At 40.9% G+C, this 13612-nt stretch overlaps 1 protein-coding gene across 1 annotated transcript in view; it reads right to left on the bottom strand.

The window, feature by feature from the left end:
- Positions 1–2597: 2597 nt before the first annotated feature.
- The window catches only part of SLC27A3 (solute carrier family 27 member 3), a 262972-nt gene continuing 251957 nt past the window's right edge, over positions 2598–13612 (bottom strand). The window contains exon 10 of the mRNA XM_078669844.1: positions 2598–10951. Within this exon, the coding sequence (XP_078525970.1) occupies positions 10775–10951 (177 nt within the window). The 3' untranslated portion in view covers positions 2598–10774. The remainder of the gene's footprint in view (positions 10952–13612) is intronic.

Below are 13612 nucleotides of genomic sequence, written 5' to 3'. Positions count from 1 at the left end.
TCCTGACATACGCACTCCATAATTTTAGTATGTTGCTCACAAACACAGCTCTACTCAAGTGACATTTTTTCGCATTGGTGTATAAAGCCCCTATGACTAGCTGGTTGATGCTGGCCCATTGCAGCAGGGGAGGTCAGAGCTTCTTACCTGGACCAATATGAGAGATTGCCTCAGTGCAACATCATGGCAGGGTCCTATTATTCCCCCTGAGTGAATGTGAAGAGTATGTGGGAATGCTTGAGGTATGCTGAGGTACCTCTGGCTGTATAGGATCTCTAGTAATAATGGAGTAATCTTTAGGGTTTCCGAAAAGGATGCTTGCAGTCTCCCCTTTCAACCTGCAAGTCCAAGTACACTTAGCCTCAGATTCCCTCTTCTATCTTGAACTGGTTGTGAAGCAGTGTACAACTGTCTGGATTGAGTTACCCGGGGGAAAACAGCAGGAAGGACCTTTTGTACCCCTCCTGGACCAAGTCAGATCCTGCACAAGTGCCCTGTGATGTGGCAAGAGCAACACCCAACCAAAAGAATGGTTCAAATGCAAGGCCAAACCATCACACCTTTTACAGAGAAGATACAGTACCTACCCAGTGGCTGCATCCTGCGCTTTGTGTAACTCCGATGAGTATGAGGAATCAATGCACAAACGGAGAGTTACAGTTTCATCCGAAACAGACGGCCATGAAGCTGGACCAATTAATGAAAAGAGCTCTGAGCTAATTGGTCCCCCAAGACTTGGGTCCAGCTATAAAGTTGACTGAACAATTGCCCGGGAAAAAAGCTGGACCCGACAGCACATTCAGCGTTCATGTTCTATTTCAAGAGTTTTTCATATACCTCTAGAGGAAGGCGAGGACTAGAGGTATAACTCTAAGTTGTCTCCCTTTTAGGGGTAAGGACTATACCCGTCGGACTAGGACAAAAACTCTGCTGCTACTGGTGAACATGTCTACTGAGCTAATGTAGGCTCTCGTGTTCATCCAGATTCTGAAGAGAAGAGGTCTTACACCCAAACCTGGAGACCGGAACCTGCAACGGCAGACCAGCCCCACCTGGATGTGCACGAGTGTTCGTTCCTCAAACCCAGTGTGCACCCCCGTGATCCAGTACATGACGCAATCTTCTGTCCCTGACGATTATGTACAACTCCGCATGCCTGCACCCATGCAATGCTGCTATTTCTGCTGTGACTCTTGCTCGTGTGAATCTGTGTACTGCACCTGAATCCCTGGTACTTCTGCGACCAATGTCCTTGTGCGCATAGCTTCTCATCTGCATGGTGTGTTCTTTACTGATGCACGTGTGCTACACCCGTGCAGGTCTTGGCCCCAAAACCTAGGTCCATGACTGTTTGTATCCCGCCTAAAGTACATTAACTCACCCAGAGAGCTTTAAACTGAGCTCGCTGGTGAGCATTGGGGTCCCAGTGCACAGCTCCCATGAAGACATGACCAGAGCGACGGAGTAAGGTACCAAACTGCGTCAACACAGAATGCAGAACAGTAGAAAATGTACAATGGGGAAAAGCGTAGTTCAGAACTATTTCTATATCACTTAATCATTGTTTGCATGATTAAGACGCAGAAAACATACAGAGTAAGTTACCTATGAGAAATGTTAATGCCATAAACCGTATTAAGGACAGTGAGCATATTATCTTAACAACAAAATCTTTATATCTTTAAAAAAAAAAATAATACTGCTTAGTTGTATTTAGTGTAAGTGATGCAAGCGGTACCTGCACCAGACACTGTAACCCACTCCACAAATAAGCCTTTACAGTTCAACTTCAGTACCACCTGAAAGTCAAAGCCTAAAGAGGATTTAATTGGCAATTTGGTGAGCTTCTAGTACTGCCTGTTTCCTGTGTTTCTAAGTATTGAGCCAATACACATAAAAAGATAGTTTAATTGCCTTCGAGTCACATAGGTCATGGAGAACTTGCCTGACACCTGAGGGGGTTCCTGTCTAGTGCACACTCTGCCTTTGCTGATTCAGGAGTCTTCAGATGGGGTTTTTCAAACACCTTTAAATGGCAATCTTCGATGAACCCGGGTATCAACCTTCTACAATGTCAACACACACACAAGGTGGTTTTGTGGCCACAGATGAAATGGAAAAATACCTGGAAACAATGAGACAATAAGAATTCTTCTATGCAACTGAAGTGAAAGATAAAGCTATGTATATGGAAAATACACCAAAAACAATAAAATGATATAGTTGATCGGTTTATAAAATAATGAAAGTTCAAAATAGCATTCAAAGATACCATTAGCAAAGTGGAAAAAGAAGTACTGCTTTTGGGGACTTGACCCTTCTGGAGCTCTCCAGAGAAAAATGTTTCATGAAGTTTAAAGGGACTTTGCTCTTTTTACTACAGGTGTATGGAATGGGGGTCATCGTTTACTGGATTGTACTTTTAAAAGTGAACTGGGTTTTAGTCTTGCAGGACAGAATTGTTCCAAACCCATGAATCCAAGAGACATCCTGTATCTAGCATAGATGTGCAACCACCACCCGCAGATTGTGCCATAATACAAACACCAATCAAACAGCCCTGTAATGGATAAAGCACATTAAAACATACAACAAAAAACAGAGAAACACTTTCTTTATTTTCTAGAAAAAAGATGCTTACAAATAGATCAATGGAATACTATACACACACGTAAATGCTGTTCGGATTGACATTAGATGCATGTTCTATTAAAAAATGTTTTTTAAACAATTCTAAAATCTCTCAATTTCTTTAATTTTTTACACAACTCTACCATCAAATCTGTATACATGCCTCACTATCACATGGATTCCCCAACGTCTTCAATGCAGGGAACTCCTTCAAAGTTTTTTTTTCTGTAGGCAGAACTCCAAAGTCAGGATTATTGATGGGGCGGTGCTTGTGCGTTTTCTATTTTCCAAGTTGCTTAGGCTAATGAAAATTCAAGAAACAGTAGAAAGAGACACCAGCAAATACTTACAGGGACCTATGATCTAAAACAGTCTCCCCTTATTGCCCTGCAGGGGAGGCGGTTGAACAAAAAAAGGTGATTGGGATGAAATGAACAGCTTGGGGTCTTAAATGTTGGAAAATATGGCTAAGCGGACATCTGATCTTGCTGAAGAGCTGCAGCCATTGACCCTTACGTTATCATTGTGAAGCTTTCCATTAGCAAAACCGGACGAGTTTGCGCAGGCATGAATTTATATATTCTGAATTTTTATTAGCTTAAGAGAGAAAAACAATATTACGAGAACTCCCTTTTTTCTTAAAAGGTATACCTATTGGAAATGATGGCTCAGAAGGAGAAAGCAATAGAGTATTGCGCATCAAACATAAATGGCTGGAAGAAGATGTTTAAAGGTGGTGCCAAGGGTGCCCGCAATTCCTTAGAAGCAGAGTAGCTTAGCTAGTTTACCCACAACAATCTCAATGCATTGGGAGAGAGGAATATGGACAAAGTTATTTTTGTGTGAGTTTGTACAGGGAAAGACAGTAACTCAGCTTGGACAGTATGATATTTTCCAAAGTCGAACTGCCCGGAGCTGAAGTTACTTTCGAAAAAAAGGTACCGCTAGGAAAAGCATGTTCACTTCCCTTCCGGTTACGCAGGGGACATGAGAGAAGTCCTTGATATATATAAGGCACCCATCCCATTCCAAATCTTTAGAAAGACTTAATTCATGGTGGATCTCCTTGTGCGACTAACTTCTCTTTTTATTATTATCTTGCTGACTGTTAATACCAGCACATGCTTATTTAATTTGATTATATTTATGCTGAATTAGTTAAATACATGTGTTAACAATCTGTTGAGTGTTACATTCTACTTGAGGGTGCCCCCTAAGTTGCTATATCTGTAGTAAATTCCACAGTTGTGGGCAATCTGCTTAAGGTAGAAGAATGCTACTCGTCTGGAGAATGTAGAATGTTGTAATATGCTTGCATTAAAACACTGGGATGTTGGAAGCTCCACTAAAGACAATGAAGTGTCTACGGGCTAATTACAATGTTTGTCTTTGTTTCTCCCTTTTTCATTTGGAATCTTCTACCCTCAGTGGGTGGAATGTTCTTCTGAACTTATAGACCTTCTGCCTCAAACTATACCAGCTGTTAAAGGCCCGCTCTGGCATTACTGGCTCTCGCCTGCAGCTCAGGCCTATAACTCAAGGTTAGGGCCTTTAACAACCGGTTTAGACCTCAGCAGTGGCCTTCAAGGCTATAAGAAGAAGAGTATGTAATGATGGTTCGGATGCCTATAAACAAGGCACAGATATGTTAACTGTTTTTTCCCAAACAAATTCCGTTTCCATTGTCAGTAATTCTAACTGCAGACAATGTGTTTATGGCTTATAACCTTTCTTACTATCTAATCAGGAGCGCTGATAATTTTCAAATTGAAGAGACCTACACTCTATATAAATGATATGCGTCACTAAAATCTGTATATCTATTGGTTTGGGGTTCCAACTGATTTTGTTTATGTCGGCAGAAACGTACATGTCTGTGACACCAATGCTCCCTGAAGCAGGTCTTCATTAATTTCAACACTACGTCTATAGGCTGGATCCGGGAACTGGAACTGGTATTTGAAAAAGAGAATAAACTCTTTATAATTATTTTGGAACCATAATATCTGCATAACAGCAAAGTTTACCTTTTTGTCTTTAAAAAAACCTAAATATAAATATATACACACACACACACACACACACCTATCTAAATATATGTGTGTGTGTGTATATATAAATCTATATACACATAGCAAACTTAAGGTGGTGTCTAAAAAGAACACAGTGTAGCAATTCAACTAATAGTTATTTCCTTTGCCTCTCTACTAGAGGAAAACAATGAAAAACGGTTCCAACTGGGATACAGTCTCCTAGAGTAGAACACTGGAATTAGCAAGGTTACTCAAGTATAGGTGTATCAAGGATATAAATGATACATTTTTCGAAAGAAGCAATGCCAGCACAGTCTTATATCTGAACCATGAAGGGGAAGAAGACAAAATCAGTGCTGATTGATTACAAACGTTAGAAAGAAGGAATTTATTGATATCCAAGACGTTTAGCAACTGTATTCATGTCAGCATTCTTAGTTAATAAGTAGAATTGTCTTCTTAGACAATCAAAGTGTGACATGTATGTGTTCAAAGTAAGACATAATTCACACATTTGGAAAATATGTTCGATTTACAGATGGGGAAAAAAAATCTTTTTTTCAGTGATTTTAACACCCCAATGCTTAAATTCTTGAAATCTCACTGAAAATACATAAGTGAGGAAAACAACTACGTAGTTGTCTTTGTTGGACTTTAGCTTGTAATAGTTATTCTTTTCTATTTAAAGACTCATTAGGACTCAACATAATATATCTGGGATGTGTTTTAGACACTTGATGACTGGTAACAATAAGACCTTATGATGACTGAGCACAATGCACTGAAAGATACTGATGAACCTGATAAAATTGAATAGGTCTTGGAATAGGAAGACGAGAGGAAGAAGCTGCATGATGAACAAATGATTCACTTCATTAGTTCTAGATTCACTTTAGGCAAAACAAAAGAGTCTTGACTTTTATAAGGTGTTTTGAACCAAGTAAGCAACTGAAATTGTAGGCCTCAAAACCATGATTGAGAGGGCCAAAAATACTGCAATTGTGCTTCAATACAGAAAATATCATTTTCAAATACTAAACTAATCCACGTCCTTTGAAGTCATTACATCTCATTCACTTTTGAGACACTGTGACCTCTTCCTCAGAAGAACATGATAACTTAATATAACTTTTTATACTAATACAATATCTAGATGTAGAGGTTATAAGTTTCTAGTGACATGCTCCTTTCTAGAAGGTGTCTCAATAAACCCCGTAAACATTGGATACACCCTTCTGTTTATTCATGACATGAGCAGTATAAATATCGACTAGAACTAAAAACGGAAGAAAAAATGAAATTGGATCAAACTTTTGAAAACAATTCTCTCTGTTTTGTGTGTGAAGCTCTTAAGTGAAGACTCTCAGCCCCAGCACTCAAGGAATCTTGCTGGAAGGCATACCAGCTTTCCACTGTAAGAATATGAAATGCTGTCCAAGTATACACCTGTTGAAACAGCATAGAATAGTCGGTTCCGCTCCTTTGTCACCGTTCATTTAAAAAAACAATGAAAGCTTAATCAAGATTTTACCAAAATGACACCATAAGTGAGTGCACATCCCTGTGAGAGTGTGTGTCCATAGATTGAAGAAATCCTCAAAACAAACCATGCATTGAGGACTTGAAATTGTCACTTAGAATTGGGCTAAATTATGGTTTTCACTTGGGTGATATGCAAAATTACACTGAAGGTGGTCATTAACATAGTAATGTGTTGCACAGATATAGGAACCCTTTGTGGATATAAAGCTCGACTTAGGACACAGGTATATAGCCAAATACACTTGCCATCATAGTCTCCTACCAACCTTTCCATGCTGGACACATTAAACAATCATGGGGACGTAATAAACAATCATGAGCTCAGAGACTGTAGGAGATCTCTTGAAAATAACTTCAGCCATTAGTGCTCCTAAGAGTTGGAGGAATACATTATTTTATCAGCAGAAATATTGGTCACCTTATTGCTCCGACTAGAAGCTTAATAGTGAAGGATAATGGGCATTAGCTACTAATAGGCTTCGAGGTTGCTCTGTCTCAGTAAAATTCACAATCCACATATTACTCCTCAGAACTCAAAGGTACGTGTAGTGTTTTGATGTCAACGGTTCGATATAACCTTAGCATTGGCTGCCTGTTTTCTTTAGCAATTCTTCTGCTCTGGACCGGTCAATTTGGTTTAGTAGGCATTAAGAGTAGGTTGAGGAGTTTCTATCAACATCATGAGTCTTCTCCATCAATTCCAAGTCCCTCTCTCAAGATCAGGCCTCGAGTAAAAAGTGGCGGGCAGACCTCTGATTGAAGAGGATTAAAAAGGACTGTGGTGGGGTCAGAAACATTGTGCTGTCACAATAGGGAAAGCACTGTTTTCGAACCATGATTGAGTCACTAAAACAGCAATAGCTATCAATGCATTTCCCCTTCTAGTGGCAGTCCCAAAGAGGAAAAATCTTTCCTCAAAACTGGAAAAAGCATCTCACACTAAAACCCGCCTAGGTGAAAATATGACTACATTCGCCACCACTGTAGGCAGATTTCTGTAAGACAAAAGGCAAAACAAAGACGAGGGACAAAGCAGTATCATTTTCAACACTTACCAATCAAAAAATAGGCTTGAAAACATAAGACTATGTAAATATTATTGTGAAAGTAGAAAAATGCTCCAGAAAAAAAGGACTGCTGTGAAAAATTGACTAATCTCATCAAATGAACCGAGGGGCCAACTGCCACTGTGCCGCAATTTGAGACTCTGAGCTCCAAGAACCACTTAAAGTTACTGTTCAGGTTTACCAAAGATTACAAAACCACTGGAACTGCTTTCCTTTTACTTTTCTCTTTTAAAAAGACTAAGAAAATGAGGCTTAGCGGTTTGATGCAAGCTATGCTTTTAGACCTATTTAAAATGTTGTGCTGTCGTAGATTTTAAACATTTTTAGTGAGAGATTTTGTACGCTAAGTTTGCATGAAGAGACCATGTGAATATATTTAAACGTTGGTTTGGTGACTATGTGTTACAACAAAAATGTTTTGTTTTTAAAAATATCAAGTCTTGGTCCTTTACTTCTTTAGAAAGACAAGCCATTGTCTGATTGTCAGTGAATAACTTTGCCTCTTGAGCCCATGCAGAAGTGTGTGGCACTGTTTATTTTTTGGAGCTTTTTAATATTGAGCTGTAAACGTTTAAAAAAGCACAAAACACAAATACAACGTAGCCTTTCAGATAGACTTACAGCTGTGTATCATTGTAAAATGATATGGTTTCTGAAAATGTATTAATGGTTCTCACACACAGCTGGAAATATTCAGTCTTTATGAATATTGAAGAAGACTCAATGATTAAGAAAGAAATCGTAGCGATAAAAGTGATTGCGTTTTAAAAAAGACATTAATTGCCTAGCCAGTTGATGGAGAATTTATGTAAGGTTATGAATCTGGACAGAATCCATTTCTGTGGCAAGTTTGGATTGAGCAGATGGCACAGAAAGAATTGTATGCTCTTAATTTTCAGATGTGTTAAACTGGCTGATGAAGTTCGGATATTCAGAAATTTCCTAAGTCTAGGTGAAGAGAAAACATACCGGGAAGCTTTTGAGGGATTCAACAGCATTTCTTGCCCTTCACTAACAAAAGCTCAGCTATTTCCATCAGAAGACTGTAAGAATTATGTGTGGTGAGAGGAAATTGGAAAATGAATGGCGGAATTGATAGTACACCGCATACCCTGTTAATACCGCAGGCTGCATGAAAGCAAGAAAGCCATATACTAACTAAAAGCTACAGTAACAACATTCAACGTTTCTGAGGCTGACTTCAAATATACAAAATTGACCATGCAAAACTGAGATTTCTGTTCACACGCAATGATAAACTTATAAGAGCGTATACTGGTTAAAAGGCATCACATTTCTTTACAGACAGGTGCTTCCACTTTACACCAATCAGTCTCTTGCAGTCTGCATTAGCCAATTTTAGATCAAGCATAACCACCCTGTAATTAGGCAGCAGATTATTGCAATTTAACTCATTTCTAAGCGCTTCTCATTTTGGAAGATATGGAGACTACGGTGCAGGGAGGAAAAGTGATTTGTTCAAGATCAAAGAATTTAACCAAATTTGGACACCTAATTGTAACCAAGCACTCATGGATCTATACAATACCACTTAGTTGCTAGGCTACATCCTTCTATGTAACCTATATTTACAGAAGCATCCCCTGGAGTGTTATCTAAACGATCAGCTGCCTCTCGTCTACGCACAACAAGTTCATATAAATACCCACTCAACCACCCGCTATCAGTCATTTATTTAGCTGAGTCGTGTAGGTGCTCTTGAGTACTTCTGTCTTCTCCTATAGGCTCAGAGTGCAGGATTCTCCAACAAGTAGTTCAGGAGCCACTGGTAGCTGTCCACCTACCTGGCAGTAGGTCTCCAGTGTACAGCCTGGTCTACTAAATTAGCAGCTTTTGTTCGGTTCAATTAATATTTTTATCCCAAATTTGTACATTTGAGATGAAAGTGTGTGCATCTTTTGAACTCACAAGCCGATGTTTGTAGAAAGATGGATTTCCAAATTATATTTAAAGCTGATGTTTGAGTGACAAATCTTGGTGCCAGAGGCATGGTAGCTTTGCTGTCATGAATTACCCAAGTAGGGGCATTCCAAATTGAAAAAGCCTTTTTACATTACTGCTGGCAACTTGCCTGATGCAGTGAGAGGATTACTTCTGGTATTCTTGCATGGAGCAGACACTAATCTTGTTTGGGGTGGTCAGTATTACAATACCAATAATATTAGTAGCTCGGAATGATTTCCATTAAACATGAGTAGCTCGATTAAAGAAAAGGTTGTAGGACCCCGGTCTAGTGTAATCCCTGCTCCCTACATTCAACAGACTAAAACGGCTTCAGAGCACCGCACTCAAAGCATAGTTGGGGCAGTCGACATGTACAGGCTTCACATTTCCCAACTGGCTCGGAGACTGGCTTTGTAAAATCTCCACTCACTCCCTTCCGGGGTCTCCAATAGGCTTGAAGCAGCTTGTTTACAGGGAATTTCTACTCACAGTTCAGTGTACTCCACATATACGGACGCCAGTAATCCACAATATTGCCACATTTCTGTGTAATTTCTACTCGCTAATTTCATCGTTCTTCAATGCTCATGACATAGTCCTGTCGCTAGTTAATTTGGACTCTTGCTACAAAATCCTGTTCTGTCTCTCCACAGCTTGAGCCACCTTTCTGTTTAATCTCCTATTACGGATATGGGTGTCATGCACACATCCCAAAGGAGCAATTCTGCCTAGTCTGAAATCAGGAGGCTCTAATGGCAGCATCCTTCTCGGCATCCTCTGGTAGGTTTCGTTTGAGATGGCAGACTATGACGCCTCTTACATACTCTGATGTTATGTAATGCTTTGTATCCACAGAGTTCATAATCTGGTTTCCTTGGACTCAAGCTTAGAGTCCAAGAAGTAGCTTCACCATCATGTGCTGGACTCTGCCAGGGATTCACTCTCCGTTGTCTTTTCTACAAACAGATAGGATTATCATGGGGATTTTACATGACATGATAGAGAAACATATTGAGTCTCTGCTAAATAGCGGCGAAGGGAAGGACACAACAATGCTGTGTCTACAAGTGGACTACAGAGTGCAAGAAAAATTACACATCTAGTGCAAATGCTTCATGATGTGTGCTTCTCAATATTACATGCTCTTTCACACCCCTTAGAAAGTTGTTTGAATACATGAAAATACTTTTCATCTCAAAGTTCTAAAAATCTCTATAAAGATGAATTGTTTGTTAGAAAAAATATAATTTCTGTTCCAGCATGCAAGTCCCAAAGGCAATGTTTCTGCTGGAAAAATACGAAGAAACATGTGGTTGCTGGATCAGAATAATTGTCCATCATCTTCCTACTTATGAAATCACAGTGTTTCAAACACTCCCACAAATTTCTCTCAATGTGTATCAAAATCTTGCTAAAAGAAAAGTCTATAGCAATCTATAAATGGGCTCCAGTTATAGCCGGATGTCGTGGTCTCAGCTGGATATTACTCCGGTCACAGTTCTGCATCGGTCCAGTTCCAATTGGATAACAATCCGTTCAGAGGCGGATATCCCCAGCCATGATCCTCTCATAGACGGCCTTGCTCAGGGGTACATATGCTTTGCAGGAGTCATCCAGGAAGTACAGCGGCTCCTGAATCACGGTAGGGTTGAAACTTTCCTGCATCAGGGAAACTTTTTGCAGTTTGAAGGTTGCAGTCATTTCCAAAGAATCCTAAATCAAAGACAGGACACAATAAGCTTTTCATCAATGCAACTGCATACCCAATGGCAGATAGGCTACACATGTAACCACTGGAAGCCAAGCAGCGTGCAATCCCCCGGAAAACCATAAAGCGGGATCCCAGTTTCATGGTATTTTTTTCTTTTTTTTTTTTAAATGTTCGTCAATATTTCTCCATATTTGTTTTGTCTACATTTATCTGTGTTTATCCATAGGTATTTTAGCTTTTGTTAAAAAATTAAGCTGAAACTAGAATAGTACCACATTTATTTAACCAACAAATGTACCTTCAGGCTAGAATATATGGCAGGTACCAATGCTATGAAAACCTGTGAATGATAAACCATTTGACGTATATGCAAAATGCACATTTTAGTATAAACATTGTGCATATCTACAGCTGTCTAAGCTGATTTAGGACATTTATTTTTTTTACTTTCTTGCCAATCCACACAACTGTAGGCCTGTCAGACAAGACTGACAACATTAAGAATCACTCACAACCAACGTAAGAAAATAAGTTACTTACCTGTAACTGTAATTCTCCAGTTGTGGAATCTTTCATAGATTTACATGCTTGAATCTTTCCCCTTCTTTGAGATGGGAGTCCCATGGTACCTTAGAAAAGCAATGCAATGATAGGTGTAAACTAGAACTGCCCTAGGCCCTACAGTTTTGTAACGTACCATGGTCATTATTTTTAATATGAGACTAAACGTATGTTTCAACCCATTGGGTTGCACCACCCTTTGGAACACTCCTGTGAGAAGCCCCAGTCCCTCAGATTTTATAAAAACACGAGTGTAAGGAAACCACCCACTGAGAGAGAAGGTAAGCTTCCTAGGTGAGGAGTGTGTGTCACATGCAATGTTCCCTCTAATTTTGTTCCTCTGTGTGCGGCAGTGTAAGGTCTATGTGCGCTGCAAGCAAGGGATGTAAGACGTTGCAGACTGGATGATCAACAGCTGCCTTAAACTCAACGCCGAGAAGACAGAAGTCCTCGTCCTTGAAACCACTCCCTCAGCTTGGGACAACACCTGGTGGCCCACCGTCCTCGGAAGCCCGCCCTCCCCCTCAGACCACGCCAAAAATCTCAGCATCGTACTCCATTCATCACTCGCTGTGAATCAACAGGTCAACGCCGTCACCTCCAGCTGCTTTAATACCCTCTGCATCATTCACAAGACCTTTAAATGGATCCCCCCTGAGTCAAGGAAGACAGTCACCCACGCACTCATCACCAGCAGGCTAGACTATGGAAACGCTCTCTACGCCGGCATCCACAAGTCCCTACTCTGCAAACTCCAGATAATGATAATACAGAACACCACGGCAAGACTTGTCCTCGGCATCCCCCGGGACGAATACATCAGCCAACACCTGCGGAGACTCCACTGGCTCCCCGTCGGGAACGGAGTCACATTCAAAATCCTCACTCACCCTACAAATGCCTACACAACAACGGACCCAAGTACCTCAACGACAGGATACATTTCCACGTACCGAAAAGAAACCTCCGATCTGCCAACCTCGCACTGGCAGAAACCCTGGGCATCCACAGAACCAGAGCAGGCGAAATATCATTCTCCCACATTGCAGCCAAGACATGGAACGAGCTACCGGCAGACATCAGACGCGCCCCCTCTCTGAACACCTTCAGGATGACCCTCAAGACCTAGCTCTTCGGCTGAATGGACCAGCGCATCCACCCAGTATGTCCAAGGCACAATCAAAAACCTCAGATGATGTACGCTCACCCTCTTGCAAGACCTTCTTGACCTCTGCTTTAACATCTTCAGGAAACCTATCAAAGTACGGAGAGATTTCGGATCACATCTGGTGGTCGTATCATCCGATAACAGCTAAACAATTTGCTGCCCTTACTGTAAGAGCTGACATGGAAGAAAAACGATTGCCAATATTATCAAGGCACCTACACTCTTTGTCTGAAGGTGCTGAAATGGTGCTGAAGGTTTTTTAGAACGGCGCTGGGCTGCCTGTGCGATCACCATATCTGGTTTAGGGTGTCCAGTGAGACATGCCGGAGCATCCTCCGAGGCCTTGTACTTGTTATCTAGGCGCAGTAGAACTGCAGCAAGTGTGGCTGGCTTTTTCGAAAGGGTCTTTAAAATCATAAAGAAAGCAGTCAGTCTGCTTCGTGGGCATGGGTAATTTGAAAATGTTTGCTGCTCTTTTGAGAAGGTTATGGAATCCCCCTATGTCTTCGGGAGGAGAATCTACAGGAGGTGGTGTTGGAGATGATGATGTTGGCAACAGATACTCATTACTTTCTGTGTGAGTGTCACGGAGCTCGCCCTCTTTTCTGTCATCATCAAAAGATGTAGGATCTTGGGGGAGAGCTGTCTGCCGAGTGTGCTGTGACGATGAAGGCAGCAGCAATGGTCCTGGAGCTTGTGGAGTCGACGGCTGCACAGATGGAGACTTTGCCGGTAGGTAAGTGTCTCTAGTGGTAGGTGGTGTTGGTGAAAACGCCTTTGGTAATCAGTTAACATGAACTGTAGGTTAAACACTAATGATGAAGGAAGACACCATTTCTTCCTCATATAGCTGGTGGAATCGGTTTGGAGGGGCGTAGTACCCTTGTTCGTAATATTCACCCTTGTCTTACTCATCCTCTTGACATTTGACATG

This window comes from Lissotriton helveticus, chromosome 12, assembly GCF_964261635.1.
Source record: "Lissotriton helveticus chromosome 12, aLisHel1.1, whole genome shotgun sequence".
Classification (NCBI taxonomy): Eukaryota; Metazoa; Chordata; class Amphibia; order Caudata; family Salamandridae; genus Lissotriton; species Lissotriton helveticus.
Note: the sequence above shows the minus strand (reverse complement) of the source record. Positions and strands in the feature narration are given on the sequence as shown.